Genomic DNA, 18251 nt, shown 5'->3' with positions numbered 1-18251 from the left:
TAGTAAATTTACACTTCTAAAACAATCAGTGCCCCTGCCAATTGCTACACGCTATAAATATGTATCTGTTGTCATCAGCAGATACGGTATATGGCAGAAAATGTTGTTTATTATTAATTTCAGCTTCACACATTGCTAACAGGTGTACAAAATCAGGCACATAGCTATGAAATCTCCAAACACTTGCAGTAAATTGGGTCATACTGAAGTGTTCAGTGACTTGAAACATGGCATCTTTGCCACAAGTCAGTTTGTGTAGTTTCTGCCCTGTTAGATCTGAACCGGTCAACTGTATGTGCTATTATGGTGAAATGGAAGCATTTAGGAGTAACAACAACTCATCCATGAAAGGAGTAGGCCATGCAAATCCACAGAGCAGGGTTACTGAGTGTTGAAGCACCTGACCTCTTGTGCATCACTTGCTACAGCATTCCAAACTGCCTCTGAAGGCAACATCAGCACAAGAACTGTGGGGCAGGAGCTTTATGAAATAGGTTTCCATGGCTGAGCAACTGTACTCGAGTCTAAGATCACTACACGCAATGCCAGCTTCACCATCTGGCAGTCTGCATACAACAGTTAAGTTTGGTAGAGGAGAGATAATGGGCTGGGGCTGTTTTTCAGGGTTTGCACCCCTTAGTTTCAGTGAAGGGTGATGTTAATGCTACAGCATACAAAGACATTTTAGACGCTTCCAACTGCGTGACAACAGTTTGAATAAGACCCTTTCCTGTTTCAGCATGATTGAGCCCCTGTGCTCAAGCTGAGGTCCATAAAGACATGGTTTGATAGGTTTGGTGTAGAGGAACCCCAGTGGCCTGCACAGAACCCTGACTTCAACCTGACTGAACACCACTGGGATGAACTGGAATGTCATTTACAAGCCAGTTTGTCTCATTTACCGTCAGTGTCTGACCTCACATAAATTGGCCTCCAGTGGTTTTTCTGTGTCATCAAGCAAAGAACTATTTTTTTTGTGCAGTTATTTAAGAGTGTAGGACATACTGTTACCTATGAAAGGGCCCGTATATTACATTTTTCTTGTGTCTTATGTTTTTCCTTGTGGTCCACTTATGATATTTGTGTGATTTATGTACCCAAATGATCATAATTCATTTTTACATGACCATTTTCTAATCTCTATGCCTTTGAATTAAACAGGCTGTTTTTGTTACTTTGCCTTTAAGAATGATGTAAGTTAAATGAGCTGTGTTCTGATTGGATGCCTCATTCAAAAAACAAACTGAGCTGAGCCAACACTGTATAACGTTTAGCCCGATTTTAACCAAAATTTTCATCTGCCAACCAATTTTGAAGCAAAAATTTCCAGGTCAGATAGTTGATACAAGTCCATCTTTAGCCTTCCCATTGAGGCCTTCCTAGGAAGTCTGTAGAGAGGAGATTACTGCTACTCAGTACGGTCTACTGGGTTTGTTAAACACTAGAGGGCGCTTCTGAACAGTCCAAAATGAATAGGTTAATGTGCAACATCAGAGCAAAATCAGACTGTAAAATGCTTGACTGTTAACAAAAAAGAAATGCATTCATTTTGTGAACACAGTACAAAGCATTTTAACAACTCATATTTTTGAGTGCTTATGTACTCTCGTACGTTCATGACTTCAGTAAGTGCCAACTACACTCAGCCAATGAGCACTCAGTAGCTGCAATGCTAATCAATCAGCACTCAGTAGCAGTAATACTAACCAATGAGCTCTCAGTAGCAGCAATGCCAACCAATCGGCACTCAGTAGCAGTAATGATAAACAGTTGGCACTCAGAAGTAGTACTGCTTACCAATCAGTACTCTGTAGCAGTAATACCAACCAATCAGCACTCAGTAGTAGTACTGCTAACCAATCAGTACTCTGTAGCAGTAATGCCAACCAATCAGCACTCAGTAGTAGTACTGCTAACCAATCAGTACTCTGTAGCAGTAATGCCAACCAATCAGCACACAGTAGGAGTAATGCTAGCATCATATGACCCAAAACCTGTTTGCTGAAGGATTTCTGATATTTCCAAGCATGTTTGACTTTTACAACTCAAAATCACGAGTTCTGTAGTATGACACGGTCAGTGATATAATCATGATGATTCAGGCAACGGCCAGTGAGAGGTCTAGAAGAATGGAGAAAAAAAAACTGAGAGATACATATGCACACCATGTGTACCACAGATAGAGGAGCTGCCAGATGAACACAAGAAAATAATTATTCTCTGAGTTTCAGTACAGCTGCAAGTTCATAGTAGCTATTTCTTCAGAACCTCACTGTGATATCTGTGTTTCTCAACTGCATATTCATCCTCAGTTTGCATTTTTGCTACGCTTCATGTGCGAGCATGAAAGCATGAACAGGTCTGGTCCAGTTTAGCTTTGTTTATGTTGTGTAAGATTTGGGATTTTGAAGGAGATTTGGGGTGTTTTCATAGCCAAAGCTCACTGCATGTGTAGTACCATCTTTTTGCTTTATTGGCTGGTGTGCACACCCTCACGACAAAAAGACCTAAAATTCGGTAAAACAGTAACGTATGTATGTGATGTCCTCTGACTGCGAAATCTGCTAGTATTTTTAGTCGTGTAGCGTGTTGAAAGCAGAAACAGTTCAATGTGAGTGGGCAGAGTTAAACTGCTGTATCCTAAATAGGTGGATACATGTAAATGAGTTGGATTTACATATTGGCAGGGCTGGGAAGAATACTTTGAAAAAGTAGTGGTGACTGAAAACTGAATAGTCTTCTTCATATATTCAGTTCTGCATTCATTACAAAACATTTAGACTACATATTGTAGTGAACTATTAACTGGCTGGCACTGCCTCCAAGACAGTCAGGAGGTATGGCCATTCTAGTGGCCACATGCAGAAGCTCATGGTATGCACACACTCCAAAAAATGACTTTAGTGTCATTTAAATGTCATTATTTGTTAGTATAGAGGTGTTTTGTACATTATTTATAATTTATTGTGTCTGGTGGCTTTAGGAGAACTCAGTAACGCTGAGATTAATAACTGATCATCACACTGATTTATCAGTCTACTCAGGCTTTAGCAGAACTCAGTAACGCTGAGACTAATAACTGATCACACTGATTTATCAGTCTACTCAGGCTTTAGCAGAACTCAGTAACGCTGAGACTAATAACTGATCACACTGATTTATCAGTCTACTCAGGCTTTAGCAGAGCTCAGTAACACTGAGATTAATAATTGATTATCTCATTGATTTATCAGTCTACTCAGACTTTAGCAGAGCTCAGTAACACTGAGATTAATAACTGATCACACTGATTTATCAGTCTACTCAGGCTTTAGCAGAGCTCAATAACACTGAGATTAACAAGTGATTATCTCATTGATTTATCTGTCTACTCAGGCTTTAGCAGAGCTCAGTAACACTGAGATTAATAACTGATCACACTGATTTATGAGTCTACTCAGGCTTTAGCAGAGCTCAGTAACACTGAAACTAACTGATCATCACATTGGTTCATCAGTCTACTCAGGCTTTAGCAGAGCTCAGTAACACTGGGATTAATAACTGATCATCTCATTGATTTATCAGTCTACTCAGGCTTTAGCAGAGCTCAGTAACACTGAGATTAATGACTGATCATCTCATTGATTTATCAGTCTACTCAGGCTTTAGCAGAACTTAGTAACACTAAGATGTATTGTGAATTTCCCCGCTGTGGGACTAATAAAGGATTATCTTATTTTATCTTAAGATAAATAACTGATCATCACACTGATTTATCAGTGTAATCAGGCTTTAGCAGAGCTCAGTAACACTAAGATGTATTGTGAATTTCCCCGCTGTGGGACTAATAAAGGATTATCTTATCTTATCTTATCTTAAGATTAATAACTGATCATCACATTGATTTATCAGTCTATTCAGACTTTAGCAAAGCTCAGTAACACTGAGATTAATAACTGATCATCACATTGGTTTATCAGTCTACTCATGCTTTAGCAGAGCTCTGTAACACTGAGATTAATAACTGATCATCACATTGATTTATCAGTCTACTTAGGCTTTAGCAGAGCTCTGTAACACTGAGATTAATAACTAAACACATTGATTTATCAGTCTACTCAGGCTTTAGCAGAGCTCTGTAATACTGAGATTAATAACTGATCACATTGATTTATCAGTCTACTCAGGCTTTAGCAGAGCTCAGTAACACTGAGATTAATAACTGATCATCACATTGATTTATCAGTCTACTCAGGCTTTAGCAGAGCTCAGTAACACTGAGATTAATACCTGATCATCACATTGATTTATCAGTCTACTCAGGCTTTAGCAGAGCTCTGTAACACTGAGATTAATAACTGATCATCACATTGATTTATCAGTCTACTCCGGCTTTAGCAGAGCTCTGTAACACTGAGATTAATAACTGATCACATTGATTTATCAGTCTACTCAGGCTTTAGAAGAGCTCAGTAACACTGAGACTAACTGATCATCACACTGATTTATCAGTCTACTCAAGCTTTTGCAGGAACTTCAGCATTTGTAAAGAAGCCGTTATATGAGTTTTTCTTTATGGTACTTTACACATTTTGTGCTTGTTTTTAACGGGAACTAATGAAGTATTGATGGAGCGAGGCTCTGCCATTGCACTTGGGTGGTGCTGACACTTGCGAATTCCCCAAACGTGGGAATCTCGACTGCACAATTTCTGGTAGTGGGGGACTGCGTTCGCACTGTCCCCTGACAAAAAAGGGGGGGGCAGTCATGGGCTGGAGGTTAGGGAACCAGCTCTGTGACCGGAACATTACCGGTTCGATCCACTTGGCTGACAGTCCATGACTGAAGTGCCCTTGAGCAAGGCACCTAATCCCCAATCGCTCCCTGGGTGCCGTGGATAGGGCTGCCCACTGCTCCGGGCAAGTGTGCTCACTGCCCCCTAGTGTGTGTGTTTGCTAGTGTGCATGTATGTGGGTGTTTCACTGCATGGATGAGTTAAACAGAGGTCTAATTTCAGTGTGACGAACACGGTGACAAATGGTTGTAAAGTGTAAAAAGTCACTCTGAACACAGCTTTTACAAAATGTAACTTGGGTTGAGTACAGATACTAATACACATATTTTCTGTATTCTGAACATGTTTTCCCAGTACTTGCATTACAGCTCGACCATGAAGAGTCCTTTTTGTCAACAGAGCGAGGGAGATTGGGTTTTCTATGATATGGCCTTTAAAACGGCAAACTCGGCTGTGCGCTCAGTGAATTGAATGAGGGCTGAAATGTGTAGTAGTGGTTCTCGCTGACCGCAGGATTAGCTGAGTTCACAGGTTCACAGGCGACGTGGACTGATGCGACCCCCCCAACGGTCGACGCCCCCCTTAACCGCGTCACACTTCTGTTTGAGTGTGTGTGTGTGTTGTGCTGTGTGAAGATGGCGGAGGCCGCTGAGAGTCCGAGACACAGATTTTTCTGTCACTGCTGTAAAAGTGAGGTGGAGCCCAAAGTGCCGGTGAGTTCTCTCTCTCTCTCTCTCCGTGTTACACACACTGGGTGTTCTCTCAGACGCGTGTGTGTGTGTGTGTGTGTGTAGCACAGCGGATCACTGACTGACCGCCGGAACCTTTTCGTCTCTAACCCGTTTAAACTCCCTGTCGGAGGCCGGACTCGGTGTTTATCAGCGATCGTCGCGGTTTATTAAAGTGAACTCTCGGCTGTTTAGGGTGGTGAGGTGGTCTCCGTCTCTAGCTGCTCGGGAGCCATTGGTGGTCTAAGTTTGGGAGTGACATCGTGTCCATATTTAGCGCGGACAGCGAGGCGGCGAGCTGTGCGACTGTAAGTTCACGAGGGCGAGCCGTGTGTCCTTCTTCACTCTGATGCGTTAAACTGACCGATTAGGCTCCCCTGCTTTACAGCAGCTGCTTTGACGCCGCTGAGCACGCGCACGTTTGTGTGAGACCCCCACCACGCCCCCTAAAGCACGCGCACGGCTGAGGGCCTCCCTGTAGAATTGTCACCCAGATCCCGGGCCAGTCTGAGCAGATCTGTCCCCACACTGTGGCCTGTGGAGATGTCGAGTATGTGGAGCTTTCTGCTGTAGTACTTTCAGGACAACGAACTATTCAGAGCTTAGATATTTGCAGGGATTATGTTGTGATCTATTTAAACTCAAAGCATTAATTGAGATGGCAATAAGCTCAATATATACAAAATCATCATGTATAGGGTACTTTATGTTGGGAGGTGTCCCAAATCCTACCCCCTAAATTTCAACTTGTGAAAATGATGCCTTACCTTTTTTAATTTTTATTTTAAGGTGAAGTTGAAAGATTTAGATGTATCAAGAGTTGAATAAAAATAAATAAATAAACCACAATAAAAAAATGCTGTCCCATGTCACTACTGCAGGGGTCGGCAACCCAAATTGTATCCTTCCAACAAAAATCAACTGGCCTTGGGAGCCAGAACATTTTCATGTCCATTTATTAAAATAACATTCTACCCTGTTGGCTGTGAATATGTCTCAGCATGTCCCAGTGTAGTCTAAAAATATAATATGAACAAAAACACAGACTTACTTTGCACTACTTTAAGCTTTAGCTCAGCTGTAGCTGCTTTTCTCACATCTCCAGCAGGCTGAAGGCAGCGTCTCATTCGCCATTGTTCAAATTTTCCCGTTCCACCTTAAATGGCACCAGAATGTGACTGCAGAGATTTATTTTACTGCAAAGGAGGATTATTTTATTTTTATCTAAAAATCTAATTCTGCTGTGGAGCCGCAACAGGACAGGAAAAGAGCCGTGTGTTGCTGACCCCTGCACTACTGAAACGCAAACGCCATGTCCAGAATGGTCCCCTAATCACTACATTAGAAAATCTAGATGTCTATACAGAACACTGTTATAGGAAACAGAATTTGTGATGGTGGTAAATGATTTTGGACACTACGTCATACAGGTTTGCTCATTATTGTTCGACAGCTGTAACACTATAAACGTTATTCCACCGAAGTTGCGTGTGACTCTTCAAACCAAAGTATGGGCATCCCATATCAGCTAGGGTAAACCAGTTTTACACTGCTTAATGCAGTACATTCTGTGATTGGATGTACCGAATCTTCTGTCTTATGTTTTCGGATCGGCTACAAAACGGAGGAACCTCAAAACAGTTCTATTGTTATATGGTGAAGAGGGCGCCGTTAAAGAGTTTTAGTCTGTAGGCAGAGCCTATTTTTGCCACACCCCTGCATTTCAGAACACGAAGTGAGACTGCATCCCAGTCCCTCATGGCCACATGGTGAGCAGTTAGATCCCGTTATTTGGAAGTAAAGGTTCTGAAGTTCAAGAACACCATCATTTAAACGGAACCATGATAAACTCAGAAATACTCAATACTCAAGAAATACTCAATACTCACCTGCATACTCAAGATACTGTGACTTCTTAAAACTGGTCATGCTAGCTGGACTTTAATAACATTGTGGATAAAAAAAAAGTCATAAATCTGATGACATACCCGACAGAAGTGATATAAAATGCTTTATAATTTTTTTCCACAGAGAAACATAGGTTTGATTTGAGATCATTTTTATGGGCAAGTGTAGTAGATGTCATCGGTGTTATCAGTAAAGCTATAACACCCCTGACTGAAAAAAATACTCAAATCTGAACGGTCATATTGCTCAGAGACTGTCCCTGTATTTATGATGCGTATTTTATGGTATGCCACAATATGAATGGGAAATATGTCATCATTTCAGATTCTGATGATTTCGACATCATTGTAGTTTGTACAGAGTTTTGCATGTTCTCCCCGTGTCTGCGTGGGTTTCCTCCGGGTTCTCCGGTTTGCTCCCACAGTCCAAAGACATGCTGCATTGCCCCTAGCTGTGAGTGTGTGTGTATATGATTGTGTATGTCTGCCCTGCGATGGACTGGCGACCTGTCCAGGGTGTATCCTGCCTTCCACCCAATGACAGCTGGGATAGGCTCCAGCACCCACCGTGACCCTGAGGGAGAAGCAGCTTGGAAAATGTATGTGTGTGTGTGTATGTGTGTGTGTGTGTGTAGTTTGTACAATGCTAATTGTACCATATCCTCTTAGTTCCAGTGCAACATTAAAAAGCAAATATTCAGCTACATTTTAGTGTAAAAAGTGTTGCTGGTTTAAATGTGAGTAAATGGCAACCTACTGACCATCCATACAGGAATATCTGTGCCCCAGGTGTGAGTCTGGCTTCATCGAGGAGGTGACTGAGGACTCCAGGTGAGAGGTTTCCATTTGTGCCAGTAATGTGCAATTATTGATGATGTTTATTTGGCAGTCAGCCTTTATTTTGTCTGACCACAAAGGCAACATACTTATTATACAAATGGCTGTTGTTGTTATGTTGTGGCTTCATTTAAATTGAATAGATGTTGTTTTTTAGCGTTCTACAGAGTGGAAATGTTGCTACTGATGGAGTATCAAGCAGTGATGGCATGACCTCACAGTTTGCTGAGGTAACTTTCTTCATCTTCTATAGAAAGTTCAGTTTTCCACCTGTCATGTTTAAAGAACAAGGACTATTAGAGTAGCATTATCTTTATGCTTAGTGTAAATAAAGAAAACTAGGCATTAAACTCTTTTGATCATCAAAGACAAGCACTAAGAGCCAGTTAGCATTAAGCTGGTGAGATCATTCAAACTGGTCCCACTTTCATTCCTACCCATTCTTACTCATAGTCCCTTTAAATTGCCGACAGAGCCACAGTTTGAAAACTATAAGGAAATAATTTATTCCACTCAGTTGCCAGGTTATTAGGTATATAGTGGCATAACTCATTTGGCCTGTAGAGCCGTAAGAGGGCTGATAAGTTGTGCAGGAATGTTATACCATGTGGAAATTACTGCATGGCGCAATTGCTGCCCTTTCCACCTCATCCTAAAGATACTAAATACACATGGCTGAGATCTGGGATCTGTGCAGTGCACTGAAGCAATGAAAACATGCTGATGTTCCTGGAACCATTCAGTGAAGAAATGTATCTTGCAGTATGGTGAATTTCATTCTGGAAGTGTCAGTCCGAGTGAGTATAAACAGTAGTCAAGAAGGGATAAACTTGGTCAGCAGTGTTACGCTGCCACCACTGGCCTGTACTGTTGATGCCAAACAGGATGGCTCCATGGACTCATGTTGCTTGAATTCTGATCCTTCCCAAAAGGAACCCTGATTCTTCCAACCAGGCAAATATTTTCCACTCCTCAGTGGTTCAGTGTTGATGCTCCTGTGCCCACTCAACGTGTTTTTTGGCTGCTGTAGTCCATTCAAGACAAAGTTTGATCAATGTTATGTCCTGAAATGAGATTCTGCACCCCAATGTCGAATTTGAATATGGTTTCATCATTGAGGTCATCTGTTTGCTTGAACCTCCACAAGCTGCTTGAAGCTCCACAAGTTGTTTTTGTCCACAGGACTGCTGATTACTGGTACTTTTTGCTTTTGCTTTTCATTAAACCTTTGAAATGGTTGTGCGTGAAAAAGCCCAGGGTGCCAACTGTTTTGGAGATGCTAAACAGGCTAAACCACACTCACAATCAATTTAATTAAGCTGAATCTTACAGATGATTTCCAGTCAGCTCCACAAGTTGTAAAATCTGTGGTAAACACAGATTAAAAAAGGTCATGAAAAACATCTTCATGGTTAATTATCTGAATCTCAGACAGAAAACATGAAAGAAAATTGATCTCTAATTGAAGTAAATGAAGTTAATTACAATTCTTTCAAACAACATGTATCATAATTATTGGCACCCTTAGAGATTTATATGAATAAAATGCAGCTGAAGCATGTTCTCATTTATATTTCACTATACGTCCACCTGAGCGTTCAGGAACTTCCAAGTGGTCATTCCTGACCTCCTGCTTTACTGAGGTATAAATATGAGGTTAAGATTAGAGAATACACTAATTAAATTAGACTAAAGTGTTTTAACCTATATAAATCAGGCAGTGGTGATAATTACACAGCTGAAAAGGTGCATCTTTATCGTTAGGGCAATAATTAAGACATTTAAAACAACCAGAGCTGTAGTGAACCTCTCAGGATGAAGCCACAAGTGTATTCTGCCCCCATACACAGTGAAGAGGATGGTTTGAGAGGCAAAAGTCATTGAGTGCCCAAAACTACATTTAGATGCTGTCTCCATGCCAAATGATCCTGGAGCACCTGGAGTTTGCTAGATGCTGCTGAAATGTTTGGGTGGAATCGGGTTCAGAAACAGAGCTCTTGGTAACAAAATCGGTTTGGTTTAAAAAATAAATAAATAAAATAGTTACAGAGACAATAACCTCATCCTCCTAGTATGGTGATCTGTTTTTCCTCTAAAAGCCTTGGAAACCATGTTAGGATGCATGGCATCATGGCCTCCACGAAATACCAGGAAACTTAAGATGAAAATCTGCCTGTCTCTGCCAAAAAGCTTCAACTGGGTTGTGGTTGGATCTTTCAGTAGTATAATTATCCAAAACATACATCCAAATCCACATAAAAATGTTTCAGTGACCACAGAATGAAGCTTCTGACATGGCCACCCCAGTCCCCTGTCATTAAATCTTCCTGAAAACCTGTGGGGCGAATTAAATGGAGTCTATATAGGAGGAGCATGTGGAGAGATTCTGTATTGTATTATGTCTCAGGTTCCTTGCTCTGTGTTCTTGTTGCTCTGTAGACTTGTTGCTGTTATGTTGACAAAGGGAAGCTGCGTAAAGTGAAAAATGCACTTTTAATATTCGTTTTTATTTTCCTTGCCTAAAATTACATCGTCAGATTAAAAAAAAAAGTCTTCAGTATGAGATTGAGCTATAACCGCAGACAACTCGTTTACCCATTTATCTTTATCTTTATTTGCTGCTTTGGATGATCTTTACCGTCATCTCTTTCATTATCAGCTGTGGCAGCTGCTCTTCATGGAACGGTCTGCCCTCCTCTCCGACCCCACTATCTCTGGCTCGGAATCACTCTCTGGCACTTCTGCTGTGCAGACTGTAGTTGCTGATCATCCACCAGAGACGTTGAGGCCTGTAGCTGGTCCTGAAGGGCCTTCAGAAGCCATAGCTCCTGAGCAGGTGCCTCAACAGCACAGTCAACGGAGGCACTCTCGCCCAGACCGAGGACCAGCAGTGGAAGGGTGGGTCCTGATATGTTGTAAAATGTGCTACATTAACTCTCAGTATTGATTTGCTCAGCCCATTACACACCATGCGGTGTTAAACACATTTGAATGCTGTAGGAGATAATGAACCCCTGGTGATTTTATTGCATTGTATTTCTGCCCAGGATCCGCATCTATAAAGAGCTATTCCTGTTTCAGGTGATTAGATGAAGCTGTTCATCAAGATTCTTTTTCTTGCACTTTATCTGAGACTAAACAAGCAATCCCAAGGGCAGCTATGCTTGCTAACTGCTTTTAAGGCTTAACAGAGGCACGTTTTCTGTTGCACAGGGAGGATCTGAAAGTATATAAACCATGCTAAACTTAGATGAGGAGGATAACCAGAGCTTTGTCTGCTTTTTGTTCTGTCCGATCCCTTAATTACCCAGATTACGTCAATTACCAGGCTCCTTTTAATGCCTGTAATCATTTACTGTGCACTTTACTGGGGGATTTAACAAAAATCCACAAGATTAGTTTCACTCTTGGTTCAGAGTTGCTCATGCCACAGCCTATATCCAAACTGCCTTAAGAGCTGACCTTGTTTCTGCTTCTCTTATTAAGAATTGTTCAGCAATTCTTGGCTGGCCTGTTCGCCAACTCTGGAAATATGAATTCCCAGCCATCCTCTTGGTAGGTAGTTTTACATGTTTTTTTATGTCTATTTTAGAGCTGTCACTATTGATTATATTAGTAATCGAATAATTTACCTATGATTTTGGTAGATAATTGAGCAATCAGGGATTTTATAAAGGCCAAATGGACTGAACAGTAACAAGCCCTGCACAGACTTTCCAATATTCCAGAATACTTTATAGGAAAAAGATTGGGTGCCTTTAAAAAAACTTTAAAAATGTATACACACACACATACACACACAGAGGAACCATCTTTTTAAGTTTGTAAAATATGTTAACCTTAAATGGTCATTTAAGTTCACTTTATTACTGTCTCAAAGAATTTTACTCGTATTTTGCAAGTACGATTACTTGAAATGCCTATTGGTCTGATTACAGGCCTGACTATAGTTTTGTTTCTCAGGTCTGGAATGTTGCACTCAAACCCCGGAGATTATGCCTGGGGACAAGGAGGTTTCGATGCTGTCATTACACAGGTGGGTGACGTCAATGCTGACCACATCGACGGATGAGATGATGACCTCAATCTCAATTTCCCGCACTCCTCAGCTCTTTCACTTTCTCCTTTAAAGGGGACTTGTCCCTCTTTTATCTTTTCCCGTTATAACATTTTATGTAGTTTTATATTTCACAATGAGTCATTATTCACCTCTCTTTACCCCTCAGAATTAAACAGGCTGGTTTTGTTAATGTGCCTAAGAGGCTGAAAATGTAAATGATCTCTGTTCTGACTGGCTAAACCAGGGGCATCCACTCTTATCTGCAAAGGGCCGATGTGCAGGCTTTCATTCTACCAATGACATGACCGATTGTTTAACAGAGACCAATTTAATTAACAAGTGGAATCAGGTGAGCTCCTTCTTGTTTGGAATGAAAACCTACAGCCACATCAGCTCTTTGTGAATAAGACTGGACACCCTAGGGCAAAACTGTGCCTCATTCAAAAAGCATTCCAGGCTCCTTATAACTTCAGTGTGGGTGGGCTGGCTGAATGACTGTAGGCTGAATAAGTGGATATATGTGTAAAATTATTAAAAATGATTTTTGCAGGTTTGTTTCCGTATGTATAAACTGGAGAGTTAATGCTACTTAAACAGTGGTTAAAGTTTAACAGCAGTTTTGAAACTTTGACAGTGTTTACATACAACAGCAACTCTTTTATTAAAGCTACACTATGTACATTTTGGGGATTTGGAGACCTCTGTGGTTGAAATGTGTAATTGCATGCAGTGTGATGGAGAATATTTTGTATCGTCTGGTTGTTCTTCGACCCCTTACAAGTGGATGAATGTGATAATTGCAAGAGCGCTGAAAAAGAATTTAAAGAGAACACTTGGCATCATGTTTTCTCAGGCTGTAAGTGAATTATCTATTAGTATCATCATCTCTTCAACAGAATAATGTTGACATTGTGTCCTAAACATGGAGCCGGACCTTCTTTTTGTGCCTGTATGTGTGACGTTAATACGTGAAGGTGTACAATGTGGTCCGAAAAACATCTGCGGTATCCAAACCTGATCATTTTCTCCGTTTTTTTTTCCACAAGATTTACAGACCTACAAGAGTTAGATGTATGTGGGAATGGTCTGTAATAGTTGAACTCCCAAAAGCAAGAACAAACAAAAACATCCTCTGTGAACATCGCACCTTGTATTATAACACTGCATGGTCCTACATGAATATGAAAAATACGATCTCCCTGGTTTGTAATATTTCAGTGCAGTGAAGTACTTAAGGAAGGGCAATTCATTCTGGGAGGTAGATACAAAGATACTGTATTTACTTTTTTTTCTTTTGAACAATTTGAACAAACGTCCTACATAGAGCAGCAGATGTTACTGGCCCTTTAATAATTTAAAAAGTATTGATTATGTAAGTCCCAGCTAAAAAGGTAGGGTCCTCTTTTTATGTTGTCTAAAATGGGAAAATGATCTCATTTTCTGTTCCTCTCCTGCATGCCTTTGTCCTACAGTTGTTGGGTCAGTCGGAGAGCGCTGGTCCACCGCCTGCAGAGAAAGAAATGATCTCATCCCTCCCTACCGTCCACGTCTCATCAGAACAGGCTGGTGAGTTCCCATAATCTCCTGAGTCATCACACACAGCACCGTCCTTCAGGCCTTACTGTGTCGAAAAGAAAAAAAAAGACCCGCCCACATATTTCTTGACAGCTTACCAGAAGGGATTTTCCAGCTTCTGCTGACTTCTGATAGTCTCTCAAAGGCTTGTAAGGCCTGTAGAGCCAGTCAGTGTGAATTGGGGGCGGGGGTCCTTAGGAGTGAGTACATTGTTTGTAGTGATGCACTGATCTGATCTACTGGATCGTTATCTGCACCCATACTGACCTGATTAAACGGATCGGATAGCAGCCAGACTGTTTCAAACACATACCGATTCTTAGTCATTATACAATTGGAACACCACATTAGCAGTAACACAAGTAAGATGTGGAAGTGCTTTATAAGACACTGGATTAGTTTCTTATCTTATGTAGGGGAAGCAGGGGACAACTTGTTTTGGTTTTTGCTATACAATTTCAGAAGAATTTGAGAATGATTCATATTTTTGATAAAACAACCTGCACATCTATAGTACAAATTGTATGAAACTATTCAGCCTACAAGGTGCTAGTATAAATGTTTAAACTTACCATATATGCAGGGTGAGGGGCTGTTTGAACAGGTGCTATAAAAGTCTGTTAAATTGAATCAAATTAATTCAGGACTGTATTGCACAGTTTGAACTAGAAAAACTGTATGAAATTGTTGCATCAAAACAGATGCAGCTAATATCAGAATGATACACTTTAAACAGGTTTTTATTTACATGACATTAGCAGTAGTGCTTTTTGATGTTTCTGAGCATAAAAGCAATCAAAATGTGAAGTGTATATATATAAAAAATTTATATAGAAAGCTATCACTGAGTTTAGTGTTAGTGGTGGTTGGTAGGGTGCCTTGGGAAACACCTCTGCCTTCTATGCTGTAGGCTGTGGTTCAATCCCCCACCTGGGCAAGCACCTTACACTATGCAAATAGAGTCCTTGGGCAAGACTCCTAACACTACCTTTGCTCACCTGTAAAATGATCAAATTGTAAGTTGATGTAGATAGGAACATCTGCCAAATTCTGTAAATGTAAATGCAAATGTTGTTGTATTAAAACTAACCCCTGTCCCAAAGAAATCAAGAAGATGAACAAAATCATATAATCATCAGATTATACTTGAATCTGTTTACCTATATAACATTGACACTCTCCCCTATTTTTAATGTTTTACAGTTAAAATGTAATGCATAGTTACAACTTCATGAGGTGCCCAGTCTGTAAACTGGAGAAAAATAGCCCTGCTATCAGATCAGTACTCAGTATCAGCCGATACCCTGAGTTGGCATGTTGAAATCAGTATCAAGAGAGTAAAAGTGGGATTGGTGCAGTCGTTATTGTTGGGATGCTTATTTAAATGTAAATCTTCCTTCAAATGGAAAAACATCTCACTGCCAAAGTGGCTGTTCTTGCTCCCCCTTGCTTGTCCTCTCTATCTCTCTCATGCCTTTTTGTTCTCTCTCTCTCATCTCATCCCCCAGCATGTCGTCTGGAATGTCCCGTGTGCAGAGAGGAGTACTCGGTAGGGGAATCGGTCCGACAGCTGCCTTGCCTGCACTGTTTTCACAGTGACTGCATTGTGCCTTGGTTACAACTGGTGAGAGCCAAGTGCAGCCGCTTCCAGACTTTTCATATCTGTGAAAAAGAAAAAAGCAGGGAAGGATTTTAGCCCAGTCTGACTGCATTGTTTTTCATGGTCTTTATCAGTTCTGTGCCTCTTAAAAGCTCCCGAGGGGCTTATCTGGTAAAGCAGTACAAAGATGGGTCTCCCAGTCTTGGCATTTGAATTGCAGTTGCGAGTCTGATTGCAGCTCTGGTGACACTCTTTGCCAGTGTAATTGATGTGATAACATATACTGTCTTCTCCTCTGAGCAAGTTGTTTTTTGCCGCCAACTGTTTCTGGGCATCAGAGCATAGGTTTTAGTCTAGTATCAGTTTGGCCTTTTTCACTGTATCAGTAACACCAGTGACTCAACTAATTAAAGGCTTGGCCATTGACAATAAAGGTAATACAAGTTAATAGTAAAGGTTTTCAGGGACCACTGCAGCACAAACTAGTGTAACATTTATTTTTCACTAACAAAGTAGTGTAACACATTGTCGTTTAAATTCCTGTAATCATATCACTGTTACTGACTTTCGCAACACAAACGTCTTTAAGAGAACAAAACATATTGTGCGTGATGCATTTAATTAGTTTTTTCTGTTTTTCTGTAATTTCCTGTCTATATTAAGAACTGACTGTTTGTAAACTGTCTAATATATCTCAGATCTTGACATCTGCTGTTGTTATGAGATAATCAACGTTATTTGTTTCACCTATGACAGGGGTCACAACCCGAATGTTAAGAAGTGCCATTTTTTTCCTTTCAACAAAAATCAAACCACCCTGTGAGCCACATTTTGTGTCCATTTCAGTGAAGTAACATTTTACCATCTTGGCTGTAAGGATATCTCAGTTGTGCTAATGTCCTAGTTTAGGCTAAAAAATATAAACTAAAATCCAGACTTTGTTTTGCTTTAAGCTTTAGCTCAGCTGTAGCCACTTTTCTCGCATCTCTGGTAGGAAACTGTTCTGCAAAAGTAGAATAATTTCTTGTAGTATGTCTCTCAATGTTAGATTTTTTACAGATTTTTACAGGTGCCAGAATGCAACTGCTGCACCATTTAAGATGGAAGGGGAAAATTAAAACAAGAAGCTGTGATTGAGAAACTTCACGACTTTTTAGTGTTTGACAGTTTCTTGTTGCAGATTAAACATATCAGAAAAACTGGAGTGATTATAAATAAAAAAATAAGTCCTTTCTCCAAATTATCAACATTCGCCCTAAATCTTTGTCTGTGCCTTATTGTTAGCTACTAACCTAGGCGAGATTGTTGTCTGCGTTGCTGTGTGACCAGCAGTCTGTGCACTGACCTTCAGGGTTAAAGGTTGATGAATTAGCAGTTATGTATACAACTCCAGCGTCAAGAGTTTAGTGTTAAAACTGTGTTCGATCGATCAGCAGAGCTTTGTTTTAATGGAGGATTATAATGTTTTTTTAAGGGAGGATTATAATGTTTTTACCTAGAAATATAATCTTGCTGTGGAGCCGCAGCAGGGCGGTAAAGGAGCGGCTTGCAGCTATGGAGCCACATGTTGTCGACCCCTGACCTATGAGTTTTCATAATGATTTGTCTGAAAGGTGTATAGTGACGTCTTTTAAATGATGTTTACTGTGATTGACTTTTTATTTTGCAATTAATTACTATTGAGTTTTCTGTCATGTAACTGGTACAGAGTAACAGAGTAGTAATTAATGAGATTTAATTTTCCAGCAAGTATTAAGTAACATAATCCCATTTACATGACAGTTAGATCAATTAGTAATTTGTAATGAATTACTTTTTTGAGCAACACTGGGAACCACACTCAAACTCTGTGGTCAATACTAGAAAATGAAGAGTTTTAAGTCTTCAAATCTACATGTTGAAAAACCCAACTCATTGGATACAGTCATCCATCAGTCCTTCCTCAGTGGTCAGTTTCTAGTCACAGGACACTGTTGGCAGGATATTTTAGTTGGTGGATTCTCAGCCCAGCAGTGACACTGAGACCCAAAAAACTTGCTGATATACTCATAATAGTGCGAAACACATTACCATCTTGATATAAGTGCTGTGCTGAGAATGGTTCACCACCATCCAGATAAAATCTGGCCAGTGGTGGTGTCATGGAGGTCTCTTTCCATGAGAGTCAATTGTGCAGCAACAGATGAGCCACGGTCAGTAACTGTAAACCTGCAAAGGGCACTTATATGGTATTATATGATTAGTAGACGTATCTCATAATATAACCAATGTTACAATGGTACCTAATAAACTGGCATCTATACCCTTTGTCCACAGCATGATACATGCCCTGTCTGTCGCAAGAGTCTGAATGGTGAAGATTACAGCCTCCAGAGCCAACCTGCACCTCAGGAGACCAGTCCTGTCACCACGGAACCCTACAGGACCCAGCATTTATGATAATGTTTCCTTACTGTCTCTCTTTTGCAAGTCGTCCACCCGAGAGAGACATAAAGCACTCCAGAGGACACCGTTGGAATCGCTGTTTGGGAAGAAGTCTCCGGGCGGTCTTTCTGAGGGGGTCAATAAACCCTGATTCTTACTGATATTATGCACAGCAATAATGCACATGATCACTTTTTTTCTAAAGTGAACCTACTGTATGTATTTTCTGACAGGAGACGCTTACGTTTGTACAGCTCAACATGGAATTAAATTTTCAAGGAAACCAACCTTAATTTATGAGTCCAAGTTAATAACAAGTTGAAAGACAAACACATTTGCCTTTAGA

At 40.5% G+C, this 18251-nt stretch overlaps 1 protein-coding gene and 1 non-coding gene across 3 annotated transcripts; both read left to right on the top strand.

The window, feature by feature from the left end:
• The first annotated feature begins 4562 nt into the window (after positions 1-4562).
• LOC119264436 lies at positions 4563-4725 on the top strand. The gene has a single exon (XR_005131021.1). It is a non-coding gene; the product is annotated as a U1 spliceosomal RNA (small nuclear RNA).
• A 521-nt stretch (positions 4726-5246) lies between these two features.
• si:ch211-81a5.1 (E3 ubiquitin-protein ligase RNF115) lies at positions 5247-18198 on the top strand. Of its 2 annotated transcripts, XM_017715377.2 has the most exons (10): positions 5247-5487; positions 8182-8240; positions 8404-8476; positions 10906-11144; positions 11294-11327; positions 11733-11801; positions 12210-12282; positions 13779-13872; positions 15390-15505; positions 17798-17925. In XM_017715377.2, the coding sequence occupies exons 1-9, from the start codon at positions 5410-5412 to the stop codon at positions 15478-15480; spliced, it is 810 nt and encodes a 269-aa protein (XP_017570866.1). In that variant the 5' UTR covers positions 5247-5409; the 3' UTR covers positions 15481-15505; positions 17798-17925. The 2 variants fall into 2 exon arrangements, with proteins under 2 accessions (XP_017570866.1, XP_017570865.1); XM_017715376.2 differs by lacking the exon at positions 11294-11327 and having other exon boundaries at positions 5266-5487; positions 17798-18198.
• The last annotated feature ends 53 nt before the right edge of the window (positions 18199-18251 follow it).

This window comes from Pygocentrus nattereri, chromosome 1, assembly GCF_015220715.1.
Source record: "Pygocentrus nattereri isolate fPygNat1 chromosome 1, fPygNat1.pri, whole genome shotgun sequence".
Lineage (NCBI taxonomy): Eukaryota > Metazoa > Chordata > Actinopteri > Characiformes > Serrasalmidae > Pygocentrus > Pygocentrus nattereri.
Note: the sequence above shows the minus strand (reverse complement) of the source record. Positions and strands in the feature narration are given on the sequence as shown.